The sequence below is a fragment of the Peromyscus maniculatus genome, chromosome 8 (assembly GCF_049852395.1).
Source record: "Peromyscus maniculatus bairdii isolate BWxNUB_F1_BW_parent chromosome 8, HU_Pman_BW_mat_3.1, whole genome shotgun sequence".
Lineage (NCBI taxonomy): Eukaryota > Metazoa > Chordata > Mammalia > Rodentia > Cricetidae > Peromyscus > Peromyscus maniculatus.
In genome coordinates, this window is record NC_134859.1 from 54,991,993 (window position 1) to 55,010,159 (window position 18,167).

At 48.1% G+C, this 18,167-nt stretch overlaps 1 protein-coding gene across 2 annotated transcripts; it reads right to left on the reverse strand.

Moving 5' to 3' along the window:
* Nucleotides 1–9,326: 9,326 nt before the first annotated feature.
* Nucleotides 9,327–16,950, reverse strand: LOC102903268 (polyunsaturated fatty acid (12S)/(13S)-lipoxygenase, epidermal-type). Of its 2 annotated transcripts, XM_006973383.4 has the most exons (14): nt 16,794–16,950; nt 16,205–16,406; nt 15,943–16,024; nt 15,732–15,854; nt 15,540–15,643; nt 15,236–15,396; nt 13,973–14,116; nt 13,672–13,881; nt 12,014–12,100; nt 11,662–11,831; nt 11,438–11,560; nt 10,056–10,155; nt 9,778–9,945; nt 9,327–9,660 (listed from the first exon to the last, which is right to left on the reverse strand). In XM_006973383.4, the coding sequence occupies exons 1-14, from the start codon at nt 16,926–16,928 to the stop codon at nt 9,481–9,483; spliced, it is 1,989 nt and encodes a 662-aa protein (XP_006973445.3). In that variant the 5' UTR covers nt 16,929–16,950; the 3' UTR covers nt 9,327–9,480. The 2 variants fall into 2 exon arrangements, with proteins under 2 accessions (XP_006973445.3, XP_076398868.1); XM_076542753.1 differs by lacking the exon at nt 13,672–13,881.
* Between the last annotated feature and the right edge of the window lie 1,217 nt (nt 16,951–18,167).

Sequence of the window (18,167 nt, forward strand, 5' to 3'; positions counted from 1 at the left end):
GGTTTGGTTTAAATGGCTGTGGAGCTTCACATGTGAATTGTCACCCAGCGAGCTGTCTGATGACCTAGCTAAATTTCTGCCCCTCCCTAATGTTTGAGAACAGGATGCCCAAAGGCCAGAAGTTCCTCTTGAGATGACTTATTCAACACTGGATAGATCTAAAGTGGCTGCCAGCGTGGCCACCAGACAACCTCTAGATCCGTTACATTCTAATTCCCATTCTAAGGGACACACCTACCAGCAGCTGGACCAGGAAGCACGGGACCATTAAGGGAGCACAGGGAGGGGTGCTCACGCTCTGGGAATCTTTGCTTGCTCCAGGAAAGAGCATGACATTCCCCTGGCCTCCCCCTCCCCCTCCCATTCTTGTCCCATTGCCACTAACATGCCGACAGAGCCATCCGCCGACAGAGCCATCCGCCCACAGAGCGATCCGCCCACAGAGCGATCCGCCCACAGAGCGATCCGGGAGGAAGGCTCCAACACTCCATTCAGTGGTGCCTGTGCTCAGCTTTCCTTTCGCAATTGGACTTTGAAATCCCCAACAGAGAAAGAGCACTTCCCTGAGGATCCCTTCCTCATGAGAAGCGCCAGCAGCCCGAGTAGCACATAAACCCAAAATTCTCAAACTATACATTCAAAAACTTTCTAATGGTAAAATTTCCATTCTGAGATGGTCAAATTGAAGGGCTCAGTGCCAGCCTCTGTCTCTACAAGAAAGAATAACAAATGCATTGGTGTTACATGGCCGAGGGAGAGCATGGAATCAGAGGAAACACAGGGACTCTTCAAGACACTGATACCTGGGATGGGAGCAGGGGGAGGGGCACAAACCCCACTGGCTACCAGGGCCCTGCAGGAAGCTGTCCATGGTAAAGGGAAGGGCTGGACAAGAGGGTCCCAGCAGACCTCGCCCCACAGATGATATTAATTATTAATTATATCTTATATTATCTAATATATAATCATTGTTATTATATGTTAATTATTAACTGGCCAGAGGACAGTTCAACAGTCGTCTCAGGGTTAAAGTGAGTTAGGGGGCCTTCCTGGGTCCTGGTGCCTTTGCATCAGAGGAGAAGCTCGCTTTGCCTTCCGACACACTCCACCACCAGAGCCACTGTCAGAAGTCACCTCCCTGGAGGAAAGACGCCCCTGCACACCGTCCCCCTGTGCTCTCGTATTCCATCACACCAGCGTCTGGGGCTGTGACCATGCCTCCAGCATCTCACGTATTTCCCTGGACTGTAGCCGGTGGACATTTCACTTCAGCAGAGATGTGGCCACCTGTAAGACCTGAGTAACAAAGGACCTGGCCTCTGGGCCTTAAGACTGGTCCTCCACTGGCCACTGCCTCTACCTCACATGTCCAACCTCTCCCTGGCTCTTGTCACTTTTAGACCTGAGGACACACATTCCCAGTGCTGCCAGGGCCACCATTATCAGAGGTCCAGTGGTGCCCGAGGAAATAGAAAGAGTAGATAAATCTCCAAGCAGACACGCATGCACATAGACACACATCCACACACACAACACAGACATCCACACACAGACACACAGACACACAACACAGTCATACACACATATAGAAACAGAGACAGACACACACAGAGTCATACCCACAGACACCCACACCCACACATACACATGCACACACACAGAGTGAGAGAGAGAGAGAGAGAGAGAGAGAGAGAGAGAGAGAGAGAGAGAGAGAGAGAGAGAGACCCAGCCCTGTTGGCTTGATGACTTGGCTCCATAGAACACACCTAAGAATCCACACACACAGATAGACTTTGTGAAGCTATTTAGTGTGGCCAGTGAGGCTGCCCAACATGGGGCAGACTTAGAAAAGTAGGTTATGCATCTACATGTCTGCAATAGACACAAGAATGCTGAAATCCGAACTATAATGCCATTTACCACTGACACAGGAGTCCTTCATAGCGAGTCTAACAAAGCGTGCCACAGCCCTAAGGGAGAAAGGCAGGTGAGACCAAGTGACGTGGCACACTGTGCCTGGTGACTGAAGACTCTAGCCGAATTTCAATCCTTCCAAACAGTTCTAACACACTTTATTTCGAATTCTGAACAGTAGTGTGGATATCAATAAGATTATTCTACAATTTTTATACAAATGGTTAAAGCAATTGGCATGATAAAGCGGTAGGCGGGGTCAGTCTACTCATTTTCGAGACTTACGTAACTATAGACAGCTACAGTAATCAGAATTAAGTTTCAGGAGCTGAGGACACACAGATCAGTAGAACCCGAGTAAGATCAACACAGCCATGGCACAGCCTTCTCGGAAAATAGCATGGTAACATTTTCATTTTGTTTTATTTATTTATTTATTGTGTGTATGTGTGTGTGTGTGTGTGTGTGTGTGTGTGTATGTGTGTGTGCGTGCGCGTTTTGCCTGTGTGTATGTCTGTGCAGCACATGCATTCAGTGCCTGTGGAGGCCAGAAGAGGGTGTCAGGTCCCCTGGAACTAGAGTTACAGATGGTTGTGAGCCACCATGTGGATGCTGAGAATCAAACCCAGGTTCTCTACAAGAGCAGCCAGTGCTGTTAACTTTTGAACCATCTTTCTATAATTTTGGTATCCATGGATTCTGAAAAAGAAACTTGCTTCATACCTTGTATAAAACTGACCTCAGAATGTATACTAGTGTGCAAAATGTGAATCAGAGTAACATTCAGCAGGGAAAAAAATAGAAAAATCACCAGTATCAAGAGATTGTCAAAGAATTCTCAGACTTCATCTAAAAAGTATGATCCATGCAAACAAAAATGGATAAAAGGACTACAGGAAAATTAAAAATTTTAGTTACACATGGGCACACACACAAAAGAAAATCATCTCCTGGGACGCTCTGTTTTGAAGTCACTTTCTGCCCCAACTGATGGGTGAGGTTTTTTTTTTTTCAAAATTAGACAAAGAAACATAATTAAAGCACAAAAATAGGAGGAAGCAGAAGTTAATACCAGGAAATAAAACAATAAGAATACGCATAATGAAGCATTTTAAACTAAAACAAGTATAATAATCTTTAAGTCTGTTAATTTTAAAACTTTTGCTCCTATTTTTAAACTCCGAGTAAAACTTTATTAAGAAGAAGAATGGCAGCTTTGTGTATAATTTTTTTGTTTGTTTGTCTTATTTTTTTTTAAATCACAGTAATAATGTTGCTGGAAAGAAAAAGGAGATTGGAAAACTCACAATTTAGTGTTAACTCTTTTTTTTTCTTTTTAGCCACTTGGGGCTGTTATGTTGTTTTCTGTACACCCATAAAGAGAAAAATAGAAACCGCCTGGTGCAGAGAGGCAGCACCAAACCCACGCTAATGCGATCAGCTCCCACGGAGTTAGTGTCCATTGCTTAAAGAGCGCCCTCTAGAGGTCATCTCGGGAATAACAAAACTTGATATTTTAGTCACTGAAACTAAAGCGATAGACCTGTGACTTGCAACTCTTGGTCACTTCTTCTATCAATCACTTCTATCGGTGGATGGCCGCCATGTTGCAGAACTGAACCAGAAATCTCGGAGTTCCCACTCCACAACTGTGTAAAGCACTGTCTTGGCAGAGGTACAGAGTGAAGAATTGTTCAAAGTTATCTCAAAGTAATCTAATCAATATTACCAAAGTTTTCTTGAGCCTAGTATAATAGAACAAAAGATCTAGCTGTGGGATGGTCTGTATGTCAAATAACTCTGATTGGTCAATAAATAAAACACTGATTGGCCAGTGGCTAGGCAGGAAGTATAGGCGGGACTAACAGAGAGGAGAAAAGAAAGAAGAAGAAGGCAGAAGGAGTCACTGCCAGCCACCGCCATGACAAGCAGCATGTGAAGATGCTGGTAGGCCACGAGCTACATGGCAAGGTATAGATTTATGGAAATGGATTAATTTAAGCTATAAAAACAGTTAGCAAGAAGCCTGCCACGGCCATACAGTTTGTAAGCAATATAAGTCTCTGTGTTTACTTGGTTGGGTCTGAGCGGCTGTGGGACTGGCAGGTGACAAAGATTTGTCCTGACTGTGGGCAAGGCAGGAAAACTCTAGCTACAGATCTAGAAAAAAAAAAGTAGAACTCCCATAGAGGTCCAGCAATCCTATTTCTGGTTTTATATTCTAGTGAATTGAAATGGGACCTCAAAGGGCTATTTAAGCACCCACATTCATTGCAGCATTATTCACAATGGCCACAAGGGAAACAAACCAGATGTCCACCACTGGGTGAACAGATAACTAGAACAGTGGTCTGTATAGAGGAGGACAGAGGGACCCTCGGGCACTAGAGCAGATTTAAGCGTGTAAAGCAGCAGTTCGAAATCTGTGGGTCGCGACCCCTTGAGGTCAAATGACCCTTTCACAGGAGCTGCACATCAGATACCCTGCACATCAGATATTTACATCATGATTCATAACAGTGGCAAAATTACAGTTACGAAGTAGCAACAAAAATAATGTTATGGGTGGGGGTCACCACAACACGAGGAACTGTATTAAAGGGTGGAGCGTTAGGAAGGTTGAGAGCCACTGCTGTAAAGCGTCACTTTACACTATTGAGCATCATTCAGTTAGGATTGTTAACTGGGTGTTGATCTTTCACTAATGTTTTCACTGAATGATTGAAACTGTCAAGAGCAGGCCACCTGACGGTTCCTTCCTTATGCCTGGCCGCCTTGACAAAGGCAAGCTCTCCAGCAGCTGGCAGGACCGCCTTTACGGTAGCCAGACTGCCCTGAACATGCCACCGATGCTTTGAGAAGCTACGCTACAGCTGCTTGCCATGGAAACCAGCTGCATCTCCTCAAGGCACTTTTCTAGTCATAGCGTTTTGAACAGCTCACTCTGGACTTTTGGCCACCACAAGCCTTTGTGGACTATGGGGGCCATTTCCATCCGGGCCAGAAAGTTTCTCTTCAATAGTCTTTGCCTAATTATGATTTTGTTTTTTGTCTTTTATTTATTTTTCAGATTATAATACAGTTACAACATTTCTATCTTCCCTCCCTTCCTTCCAAAACCGTTCCTATGCCCCTTCTTGATTTCTTTCAACTTCACGGCTTCTCTTTTCATTAATTGTTATTCCGTGCATATACTTATGTGTATATACATATATATTCCTAAATATAACCTGCTCAGTCTATAGAATGTGACTCGCCTGTATGTTTTCGGGGCTGACCATTTGGTATTGGATAACCAATTAATTAGTATGCTCTTCCCTAGAGAAAACTATTTCTCCTGCTCTCAGCATTTCTTTTTTTGTTTTGTTTTGTTTTGTTTTGTTTTTGGAGACAGGGTTTCTCTGTGTAGTTTTGTGCCTTTCCCAGAACTCACTTGGTAGCCCAGGCTGGCCTAAAACACAGAGATCTGCCTGGCTCTGCCTCCCGAGTGCTGGGTCAGCATTTCTTAGTTGTTTGTAAATCTTTGTGTAGGGGGTGCCCTTATGCCCAAAGGTAAGTGTCGTCCTCACTCTTCATCAAAGAAACTTCTCTTTGCAACAAACAGAGGTCATTACAGAAAACCACAACTAATCAAAATGCAAAGTTGTGGAGCCCAGTCCCAGTAGAAACATCTACAACACACTCCCACACCTAAGGCTTAGGGAACATTGTTGAGGAGTGGCCTGAAAGATTGAGAGCCAGAGGATCAGGAGTTTGCTGTGAGACTGTGTCTCCTAGGAATGTCAAGAGCTACACCCACAAAGTCTCACCAGCAGGACTGCCCAAACATGAGCTGAACAAGGACAACGCCAATAGACATGCCAAAGTAGAGCGGGGAAAGCCCAGGAGGCTTCAACCTACACAAAGATTTTCTTTTCAAGTTCAATGGTTGAGCTGGTAGCACAGGGGGAAAAACAAAACAAAACAACAACAACAAAAAACCCTAAATGTTAGTAGTGGTGAGAAGAGGGCTGAAGACTCTCAGACAGACAGACAGACAGACAGAGATTAGGGCTTGGGAATATAAATAGAAGAGACAAAAAGGAGCAATAAAAATATAAAGTAGGTAGGACAGGACAGACAGCAAAGGAAGAAATACAGACATCTGTGAAGAGGCCGAGATAAGACACTGTGGGTGCTAGTCACTGGAAAATGTCTGGGAAGCAGCCAAACATCTTGGGCTGTATTAGTCAGGGTTCTCTAGAGGGACAGAACTTACAGAATGAACACACACACACACACACACAGTATATATATATAAAACTAAGGATTTATTAGAATGACTTAGAAGCTGTGGTCCAGCTAGTCCAACAATGACTGTCTACCACCTGAAGGTCCAAGAACCAGTAGTTGTTCAGTCCACAAAGCTGGATGTCGCAGTGACCTTCAGTGTATGTCAGAACCCAGAAGACGTAGGCTCTGATGCCAGTGAAGGAATTGCCACTGAGATAGAGAGCAAGTGGGCAGAGAGCAGGCTTCCTTCTTCCATGAAAAAAGTCACTCACAGGTGAAACCAGCCACTTGGGTTTTAGTTAATTCCGGATGTAGTCCACAACCAAGGATAACCATCACATGGGCCACAGGTAGTAACACACCGGGTCTGACAGCAAGAATATTAGCTACTGAAAAGAGTCCAGGGCGTAGCACCCGAGACCTGGAAGGTACCACGCTGGCTGCTGGAGAACTGAGAGTCCCAGTGCCCACGTCTCACCTTGAAGAGACTCTGAGAAGATACTCCGCTAAGTGAAATAAGCAAGACATTTACTTCACATTGTCACTTATATGATGAACCTATCATATCTAAACTCATAGAGAATGGAGAATAAATGATAACGCCAAGGTCTAGGAGAGAGAGAAATGGGAATTACTGTTCAGTTTCCATTTTGCAAGATTGTGAGGTTCTGGGACTCATCGCAAACAACACAGATACAGTCAACACCGCTGAGTTGTGCCGTTGAACTGGCCAAGACTACAGATATCTCCCCAGCCTGTGGGCTGTTCTGTGCTTCTCCTCTGGTCTGATGTAATCCCATTTGCCCATCTTTGTGTCTGTTGCCTGACCTTTAAGAGTCATATCCCAGAAGTCTTTGCCCAGACCAATGTCATGGACTTTTTCCTATGTTTTCATCCAGCAATTTCATAGTTTTTGGTCTTGTATTTAAATGTTTAACTTGTTTTGAGTTTTTGTTTGTTTGTTGTGTGTGTGTGTGTGTGTGTGTGTGTGTGTGTGTGTGTACCTGTGTATATGCAAGTGCACGCACACATGTTGTGTGCACAGATGTGGAGGTAGAGGTTCGCACCCCGTGTCTTTCTCCCTCCACCTTACTTTTGGAGGTAGCATCTCTTACTGAACCTGGATCTTACTGATTTGACAACACTAGCTCGCTGGCGACTCCAGGGCCCCCCTGTCCCCGTCTCCCCAGGACTGGGATTGCAGGCTTACACCACCACGCCTGGTTTTTACATGGATGCTGGAGATCAAACTCAAGACCCCATGCTGGCAGGCAAGGTACTTCACCAGCAAAGCCATCTCCCCAGCCCTCATGGCGTGTTTTGATACACACGTGCATTGTGTAGGGTAAGCATTTCCTTAGATGTTTAGTCCTCCTTTATGGGGAAAGTAGACTTTCTCCTAGTTAAAAAAAAAAAATACTCAGAACGTGTCACCATTATTACATCCATAGTACTATGGAAGTAGGAAAGTGGAACTCATTTATTTCTTATCTAATTGCAACTTACTGCCATTGACCAGTTTTCCCTACACACACACACACACATACACACACACACACACACACACACACACACACACACACACACACGTGCGGCAGGAATTCTGGTAGCTTAGAGAGAACAACACTGGTCAGTCCCAGCGTTGTGAAGCACTTCCTTTATGTTTTTTTTTCTAGTAATTCATAGTTTAATTCATAATTTCAACCTATTTTGAGTTGCTCTTTCTAGCTGCTTACAGAGTTCTGCATGTAGACATTCCATTTTCTAAAGTTCATTTATGAGAGAGAATGTCCTCTTTCTGATGCCATGTTCATGGCACTCTTGTCAAAAAGCAGTTAGCCATGGATGTGTTCATATTATTCTGTCCCACTGGCCTAAATGCCAGTGCCATGCTGTTCTGACTGTTGTGGACTCATAGAATACTCTGTACACACATGTACACTCCTAGTCTACATAGTCAGTGTAACGGCTCCTGCTTTTTTTTTTTTTTTTTAACTGTAATTTGCTTTGCCTATTCAGGGTTGGGATTTTTGGTTTTGTTTTGTTTTTGAGGTGCCATACAAATTCTAGGATTGCTTTTCTAATTCTGGGAATAATGCCATTGATACTTTGATAAAGACTGCTTTGAATCTGCGAAATGCTCTTCGTAGCATGGATGTTTTAATGACATCCATCTTTCGTTCGAATCCATGAAGATGGGATACCTTTCCATTTGGCCACACCCTCCTCAGTGTTCCTCAGTGTCACACTTTTAATTGTAAAGATATTTCACTTCTCTGGTGAAGTCTATTTCTAGGTGAAATTTTTTGGAAATGAGATTGCTTTGTTTGCTTCCCTTTCAGAGAATTGACGATTGATATTCAGGTGCCACTGACTCTTGTGTGCTGCTGGCCATGCTCATTGTTCTGAGAGGTTATCTTTGGTAATGTTATTGAGCGTTTTCTACGTAGGCTTATGTCGTCCACAAACAGTAACAAGTTGACTTTTTTTCTTCCATACGGGTGCCTTTACTCTTTCCTCCCCTCCTGCTGGGAATGTGTCTGTCTGTCTTTCTTCAGTGCCGGGACTCTGGGCTGTATGGTTATCTTAGTGTTGGCAGAAAGGATAGAAATGAAGAGGGAGCTTTATCATGAGTCTCCGGGAAAGGGCTGAAAAGGAGAATGAGTTGCAGCTTGGGAAGGGGTCAAGGCAGGTTGATGCTGAGCTGGGAAGTGTCTGGGAGACTTCAGTATGGGTGGTCAGAGGGATGTGTTAGCTGAAATTCCAGAGAAGCCTAAAGGTGAAATCCACGGTTAAAAACCACGACTCTCAGCTCCACTGGGCCCAGTCAGCCATCACCAATGTCATTTAGCTTACAAATGTTTAAGGAAACCCTTGAGGAAGAAATTTTGTCCCAGGAAAATATCTTTTTTGTTGTTGTTGTTCCCTTTTTTTTTTAATAAGAAGGCAAGAAACAAAATAAGACCTTTTTCTCCCACCTTCCCTCACTTTATATAACCAAACTTTATTATTTAATCAGACTTTTCATTAGCGTATAAACCAGGTCCTTTGGGGGGAAGAGAAGTGGGTAACGGGTTCAAGGCTAAGGAAGCGCACAGCTGGATTGACATAGCACTAGAGCAACTTTGGAAAGTTCCAGATTCTGAAATGCAATGGGAATGACCACTGTGTATTTATTCCCCAAGACTCTGTGATGGGCAGTTATCTATTCACCAAAGGAGGTGGCCAAGGAGGACAAGACTATGAAGATACAGAGACAGTGGCCTCCTCTGGGGCTGAGATGGGCAGGGCCTCTCAGATGGTCACACTGTTTTCCACCACGCTGGGCCGGAGGTACTCATAGGGCAGGTCCAGGCCTGCATTCCGGACCTCAATCTCCTTGTCCATGACAGCCAGCTCCTCCTGGAATTGCTTCAGCACAGCCCGGGGCTCGGGGCCTGAGAAATATTCCTCTTTATGATGCCCCAGGGCCACCTGAGAGGGAGAAAACAAAATGGCTCAGGCCCTTGGGCCTCTCGAAGGCAAGAATACTGCCCCTCGGTCAAGCTGCCTCCCCACCCCCAGGCCTGGGTCCAGGTATGCGTGTCTAACCATGACAGGCTGGCGTCTGCCAAGGAACTTGGTGAATGTCATCTGCATCCGTGCCTGCTGGAGAGTGGGCAGTGCATCCACTATGTCCTTCTCTGTCACGTCCTTGGAGGTCGGTGGGGGCTTCCGCATGGTGCATGGGCCATTCGGGATCCAGGCATACCAGTCCAGCTGCAGATAGAAGGGTCCCTTGGAAATCCAGGCTGACCGCCCAGGCATTTGATGTTTCTCCCCATCTCCTACATCCTGGAAGCCCATGGGGACATGATCACGTGGATTACCTGACCCAGATGGTTGGAAGCGTGCTGAGCAGTGCACGTGAAAATGCACATGGTAACGAACCGGCACAGCTGAGCCCGGGACTCTAGGGACAGGGGAAACCTGGGTAAAAATAAAGAGAGTTAGATTCGAGACCAGCATCTGAGGCAGAGCTCAGGCCTGCAAAAATGTCTGGAGAAACATAAAGGCCTTGTTCTGGTCACAACCTCTAGAGCCTATGGTTCACAAACAGTGTGCACTCAAAAACTGATGTGTAATGGAGACCACTACAGAAAATCACAACCAATCAAAATACAGATGTGGAGCCCAGCCCCATTGGACACATCTACAAAACAACTCCCAAACCTAAGGCTCAGGGTTCTTTCCAAAGAGGGGGCAGAGAGATGGTGAGAGCCAGAGGAGAAGGGAGTTTGCTGTGAGGTTGTGTCCCAGGAATGTCAGAAGTTACGCCCGTAAGGTCTCACCAATATGACTGCCTACCCATGAGCTGAACAAGGACAACAGATGTGCTACCATGGACCGGGGAAGCCCAGGAGGCCTCAAGCCTACACAAAGGCCACCAAGGAGAGCTGAGAGCTGGAGAATTAATCTTCCATAGGGAAGAGCAACCCAAGTGGTCATCCAATACCAAATGGGGGGCCCTGAAAACATATAGACACAGTAACATTATACGGACCGAGCAAGATGTATTTATGTATTTAAGAATGTATTATAGCCAGGCAGTGGTGCTGCACACCTTTTCCCCAGCACTCAGGAGGCAGAGGCAGGGGGATCTCTGTGAGTTTGAGGCCAGCCTGGTCTACAGAACAAGTTCTAGGACAGCCAGGGCTGTTACATAGAGAAACCTTGTCTTGAAAAACCAAAAGAAGAAAAAAAAAAAAAAAATATATATATATATATATATATATATATATATAGAGAGAGAGAGAGAGAGAGAGAGAGAGAGAGAGAGAGAGAGAGAGAGAGTACATATATGTATGCAACAACAAATAATGAGAAAAGAGGCCATGAATTTGAAAGAGAACAAGGAGGGGTAGATGGGAGGGTTTGGAGGGATGAAAGGAAGAGGAGAAAATAATCCCCCAAGATAGAAATAAAGAAAACTGATGCACATAGGATGGGCCTTGGAGCTGCTTCCCAGCTCGAGGGAGGGATGAGTAAGGGAACTCTAAGAGGATAATAGTTCTGGCTCCAGGGAAAGCTCCCAGTGCTGAGGAGAGGGAACCCTGTGAGAGGAGAAGGCAAAGGAGCTGCAGAAACGTGATGGTTAGGGCTTCTGGGGGCTCGGGAGACACCCAGGGAAGTGTTTCAGGCACCAGATGAGGGATGTTGACAGACGTGTGGGCAATGATGTAAGGTGACTCAGGAGGACCCCATGCCTTACCCCCGCTCCTGGCCGCCCAGAAGTCCGACCTCAGTGATCTCTCTGCACCACACCTGCAGCTCTGGATCGTCCTTCACATCTGTGTCACTCTTGTAGAAAAGCTCAACCATCCTTTCCACATACCTGCTCCCCAGAGAAGAGGGCACTCAGCCACAGGGCCAGGCTAGGGCCTTTGGGACCTGCTCCCCCACTTCCCCCCTTCTCTCCCTCTGAGTCATCCTCACCGGCTGATGATTTCCCATAGCCTGAGGGCATCCTGGGCATACAGAGAAGATTTCACATCCAAGAGCCCACGGTCAGCCAAGTCATCCGGAGGGCAAAAGGAGCGGTAAGTCAAACAAGCCGTGGCCCTCTGGAGAATGTCCACGTGGCCTCCACTGCCTGTACTCACCACCTGAGGACAAACCAGGGTTAACCAAGGCAGGTAACAGAGTGAGGGAGATGGGAACCAGCGGGCTCTTCAAGTATGAGGCAAGTGAAGGCTGTCCTTCAGTATGAAAAGCAGAGTTTGGAGGAAGAGTGGATGGGGGAAACACCCTTGAGAGACTCCTCCCCTTCACCCATCCCTTTCCATACCAGATCAAAAATTCCCCATTCAGAGACAAGATTATTCCGTGCCAGGATGTTGATCTCCATGGTGTATCGGAAGTGGGGGATGAGGAGCTGATTGTGGGAAAAGAAATGAGATAGAGTCAAATAACAGAAATGGCAGGATCCACTGGGTGAGGGGGATGGAAAGACCGTGATGAGAAGAGAGAGGAAAATGTAGGTGAGACAGAGTCCTTCCCTTTGGAGGACTGGGTCAGGGTAAAGAGAGAGAGAGAAATATCTTCCCAAAGGCCTCCAAGGTCAAAGGTTCAAGGTTTCACTGCTTATTTGCACAGTCCTGTATTCACTGTCATACTTTCAGCAACTGTTAGTCTCACACCACAGAACCCAGTAGGATCCTCCACTCTGAGCCTGTCCCATTTGCCCTGACCAGGACTCATAGTGTCTGTCTCTGCCTCTCTCTCTCTCTCTCTCTCTCTCTCTCTCTCTCTCTCTCTCTCTCTCTCTCTCTCTCTCTCTCTCTCTCTCTCTCCCCCTCTCTAGCTATTCAGTGCCCTATAGAAGAAAACTCTTTCTTGACCCTCCCTTCCCTTCCCTTCCCAGAAGGTTCCTAATCTTTCACTTCTCCTTCTCAGCTAGCTTCCTGAGGAGTCTCTACCTCTGTGACTCACAGGTTCGGCTCAGCCTACAACCAGACTGCCAGCATCTCTACTTCCCCGAAGCAGGCCTTGTCAACAATTAATCAATGACGTCCATATTGAGCAAGTACCCTCCTCTGCAGCTGACCTGACCCCCAGCTGTGTCTGGGATGGACCCTCCTCTGTAACCATGCTGACCCCCAGCAGTGTCTGGGATGGACCCTCCTCTGCAGATGTGCTGACCTGACCCCCAGCTGTATTTAAAATTGATAACCAGCCTCTCTCTCCAAACACTTTCTTCTCTGGATGCCATGACTCACATTCTGCCCCTCCCCCACCTCAGTGGCTGCCCCCCCTCTGTTACCCTCTCATCCCTCTGCCTCCTCCTCTCACTTTCCAGAGGGCGGGGCTAACTAGAATTTTGTCTCAGACTAAATGTGCTTCTGGGGCACCAAGTCTAAACCCTAGAGAACTTACTCCAGTGCAGTGATCTCAGACACTTCTGTTTCCTGCTACCTGAAATCCCTATCTTAACCCCTTCCTCTCCAGTGTTTTCAGACAGATGTCTGTAAGCCGGTGGTCAAAACGTGCTCCGGCCCCTCCTCTCCAAACACTGCAGTTTTCTCTCTTGTCTTCTCCCACTGCCCTTCCTCCTACTCAACAAGCTAATCACTTTTAATATTTCAGTAATACTTAATGTCCAGCATAGCCCATAGTCCTTCCTCCCTCACCACTAGGGATCACTCCTGAAAGGTCCCCACACTTCCCTACCCCTTGGACAACGCCCTCACTCTGAATGGCAACTAATCCTATTCTCACTCTTTCCCCAGCTCACAGCAAGAGCGTATCTTCAGGGTTTCCATAGAAGGGTGTGTGTGTGTGTGTGTGTGTGTGTGTGTGTGTGTGTGTGTGTGTTCATGTATCCACATAGAGACTAAGATGGCCGCCTCTCCTAACATGCTGAAGAGCAGACCCTGAGGAGAGGCCTCCCGAGGTTGAACGTGGGAACTGTGGACAGCAGATGCGCAGTGACAGACCCCGAAATACCTTGTATATGGGATGCAGGCTGGGTAAGCTCCTCATTGTGGCCACAGAGATGACCTCGGCCATTAGATGCCCCCTTAGCAGATGGGACTGTAACTGGTGCAGCTGGAAATCAGAGCTTCGAACCCAGATCTTGGCCAGGAGCCAGGCCATGGGAGGGTCTGAGGGCAGGAAGAGCAGAGGTGGGGAGCACCCATGTCGGGGAGGCTGGAGCTAGAGCAGGAGAGAGAGAGGAGGAGGAGCTGAGAACCTGCGTGTCTAAACCCACAGGGAGTCGATGTTGGGGAAGATGTTGTTCTCAGACCTGAATGAGCATGGGCGAGAGGCTTCCATCAGGCTCCAGCTTCAGCATCACCAAAGGGGCTGCCACATACTGCTGCTTAAAAATGATGATGTTGGGCTTGACTCCATCCAGCAGGGAGAAGTCAGCTTCAAACAGAGAGCCAGCCTGTGGGATCGGATCACGGGCAGACGGAGAGGCGGAGTCAGTTCTGAACCTGCCTTTCTCTCACTTGCCTAAGTGGGTCCTCTCTCTACCACCCAACAACTTTACTTAAAGCAACTGATCTCCCCAGAACTAAAGCCCTGGGTGTACTGTCTGGAGCTTGGACCTCCCTGAGGTGAGGTTTCTGCCGTCTACCATGGATCACAATTCCCAGCCTATGTCCTCACACACACCCCACAGGCTTTAGCCAAATGTAGCACAGATTGCTCTTTACTCCCTTCTCCCAAAAATAAGTCTATTTTTCCAAATCTCTACTTAGTGCTCCTCCTCCCTTCCTCCTCCCCTCCCTCCTCCCCTCTTCCCCTTTCTTTCCTCCTCCTCCTCTTTCTCTTCTTCCTCCTTTCCTTTCTTCAGGACAATCTCTTTGAGACATGATCTCATTATATAGCCCTGGTTAGTCTGGAGTTCACGATCTACAACAGGCTGGCTTTAAGCTTGTGCCGATACTCCCGCCTCTGCCTCCTAATGCTGAGTTTATAAGTGAGAGCCACCGCGCCCAGCTTGTTCAGTCTTGACTTTCCCTCCAGAAGCTCTTTCTTGGGACAAGGCTGAGCTCTGTCTCATGAAAAGAGAAAGGATGGAGGTAGAGATGAAAAAAGGGGCAGAAACGGAGATGAGACTATAATGATCACAGATTTCAACTACAGGTAATTTTGCACCTACCCACCCCCAAACATTTGGCAATGTCTAGAGTCATTTTTGGTTTGTCACAAAGGATGTGTTATTGACATCAACAGGTAAGAGGCAGGGGTTACTACTAAACCCTTATTGTGTAGGAAAGAACCCTAAAACAAAGGATTATATAGGTCATAAAGTTGAGAAACCCCGATTGCTGATGATCATAACCCATTACTTTGCATGCTAACCTAAAAAAAAAATGATTTAAAAAAGAACCCCTGAATGTTGATGAAGGTGGGTATAGATGATGGAGGTACACATGAAAGAGAGGAGGGAAGGAGGGGAGGGAGTAGAAGGCAAAGTGGCGGGGTGGGGAGGAGTGGAGGGGTGGGGAGGGGTGGTGGGGTGGGGGTGGGGTGGGGGTAAGCAGAGGCAGCCCCACACCTGGAGCTCCTTCTCCAGCTGGCTCTGTAGGTCTTTCATCTCCGGAGGCAGGACCAACCGGCCTGGAAGGCTCTTAGAACGCCTCAGGAGCATCGGGTTCGCACCATTGAGGAACTGGTACCCAAAGAGGGCATCCTCTCTCCAGGAATCACGAACCCGCTCTGAAGGCATCAGTGAGAACACAGTGTGAGCACTAAATGTCTCCTCCCACTAGCCCGCCCATCTTCTGCCCTCTCTCCCCTCTCCTTTCAGACCCCTGGCTTGGAATTCTGGGTAGAGACTTTGGGAAGTTGTGGTAACTGACCAGCCAGAGCAGTCTTTCCACATGGGAATGTTCTTTTGTAATCTTCCAGGTTTCGTACACGACTTACAAAATCTAGAGTCCCCTTAATGGCAAATTCCTTCAGCCTGCGCAAAGAACAGCATGCGAGACGGTCAAGAAAGAGTTCGCCTTGAAGCTTACGGCGAAACTGTGCGAACTCAACCAAATACTCACACTTTGGCCAGAGAGAGGGAAAAATCGAAATCCTTATCCTCCATGAATCTCTGGTTCCTGGGGAGGTCCCACTGTGTATTCCCTGCTATAGGCAGGATTAAGCCCTCCTTCCAGGAGCCCCACCTAGAGGACGAATACAGAGTCCCGAATGAGGTGGTTTGGGGCCGGGGGAAGGGATCCGGAGGGCGATCAAAGGCTTTCTGGGACTCACCGGTACACCTTCCTTCGGTCCTCCATCTCCTGCTCTCGATACTTCCTAAACAGGCTCTGAGTGTCGTCGTTTACCTTCAGGGCTGGGAGAGGCCGACACAAGAGCTTGCATCCTCTCAGGACACCGCTCTGGGCCAGGGTCGCTCCATCTTCCCTTCTCTTCTTCCCCCCTCGCCCTCATCTCTCTAATCTTTTCCTTTTATTTATTGCATAACACGCCCAACCACCTCCTGCTTCCTTCGGCGTCACCCCGCAGCCCTCACCAGTGCCCTCGGCTAGGCAGAGAGTCTCGTTGCTCTGCACCCAGCTGTAGCAGGGGAAGTAGACCTCTCCTTGGGTCCCAGGGCCCTGCACAGTGACCCACTTGCAGAACCAGTCAGAATCCAATAGGCCTTTGTGTTTGTGCATCTTCACCAGCAGGAGGCGCCCTAGATGCACCGGGACGTCGATCTCCAACTCCGTGTTCTGTGGGATAGGACACAGCTCCTCAGCAAGTCTGGGGTCCTCAGTAAGGGCAGCGGTGTCAGTGAGCCCCCAGAGGCTCTTGGCTCCGCTTGCCCTTCTAAGAAGCACCCCAGGAAACAGACCTGAACCAAGTGGCGGCGAGGAAGGAGCTGGGCACTCTGTTGGGCTCCAGGCTCCCTGTGCACCTGCCGCACGCCCCAGCCGTGGCTCGCCCTCGCCCCTCTCTCTGCCCAGCCCGTCTCTCCGGCTCCTTTGACGGTCGCGCCTAACACCATCCCCGGCCCACCTTCTCTGGGGTCAGACTTTCTCTCCCCTCCCCAGTCCCCAGGACCCCTGCGGAGTCCCAGGTCCCCAGGTCCATGGAGCCCACCCGTTGCCAGCGCTCACCCCTTTCCGCAGTGGTCGCAGCTGTTTCCCGAGGTCCGCTTCTCCGTGCTCGCCCACCAGCCACAGCTGCACCAGGTTGCTGGAGCCCGCCAGGAGCGAGTCTCCAGTGGCCACTTGGATCGTGTACTTGCCCATCTCGGCTGGTCCTCTACAGGGACCTGGGAGAAACGCCGCTTTTAAGAGACTCTAAGAGCCAGCCCCCAGGGAGCCACACCTAGATCAGAGTTTGGTGTGTTTGAGTTCCCCCGCCCACGAGTCCTTCCCCCACTCAGGTACAGACCCACCTTCGCTCTTTCTAGGCTTCCCAGCAGTTTCCAAAGACACGGCCCCACCTCGTTCGCTTGGCTAGGGCTTCATGCCCAGCCCCGAGCCAAGCGCAACAGCTAGCTAAGTCCCACAACCACCCAGTTTTAGGGGAACACAAAGAGCAGCAGACGGTGGAGATGAGGGAAGTGGAATGGCCTCGGATGGGGGTGTGCTTTTCGGTGGAAGTGAGCATACCCTTGGCAAAGACGCAGAGGTTTTGTTGAAACTTGGTAGCCAGGAGAAGGAATTTGAAGTTTCAGTTGGAACACCCTGAAACGGGATCTTCGAGGCCAACCAAGGCTTTAGGCTGAGCACCCCAAATGTGCCCCGTGGGTATACTCCCTTCAGGACTAAGTTTCCCCATGGTTTGGCCACCATCCTCCTCAGAACAAGTACCGCTCACAGGCACACCCTTCCCCTGCTGGGAGCACTCCTGCTGGGAACACTCCTGCTGGGAGCACTCCTGCTGGGAACACTCCTGCTGGGAGCACTCCTGCTGGGAACACTCCTGCTGGCCCTATAGCTGCCTCTGTCCAGGTCCTCTTGTGCTACCGTGGGCTAAAGTCCCTGAATCCTCTGTGGGTTTTGCTTAAGAACTACTCTTGCCTCATGTTCAAAGAGTCGGTCAAAACAGGTGGCTGAGACCTGAATCTAAAAGTATACAGAGGTACTTTCTTGGATAAACCATCCGTGGAGAGTGAGTTGATGTTAATTTCTGGTGAAGCAGGTGCCTGAAGGATCTTGTGGAACAAACACTAAACGCAGCATCCATCTACATCTTTACCGTTTTCCTCTCAACCTTGGTTGGTGTTTGTTTTTCGAGACAGGGTTTCTCTGTGTAGCCTCGGCTGTCCTGGAACTTGCTCTGTAGACCAGGCTCACAGAAATCCTCCTGCCTCTGTCTCCCCAGTGCTGAGACTAAAGGTGTGCGCCACCATGCCCAGCTTTTTTATTATTATTCTTTTTAAAGTTGTCTTGACTACTTCTCATCAGTACCTGACAGTGCTTTTAAAATGATTCTTGTTTATACAGTCAGATAAAATTCTATTTGATTCCAATAAAAATTAT

Bases quoted from the DNA above. Each gene is read 5' to 3' on its own strand.
- LOC102903268 (XM_006973383.4), bottom strand. From the start codon at position 16,928: ATGGGCAAGTACACGATCCAAGTGGCCACTGGAGACTCGCTCCTGGCG. The intron at 16,407-16,793 runs GTGAGCGCTGGC...CCTATCCCACAG, and splicing joins TGCGACCACTGCGGAAAGGG to AACACGGAGTTGGAGATCGA. The intron at 15,855-15,942 runs GTGAGTCCCAGA...TTCGTCCTCTAG, and splicing joins GACCGAAGGAAGGTGTACCG to GTGGGGCTCCTGGAAGGAGG.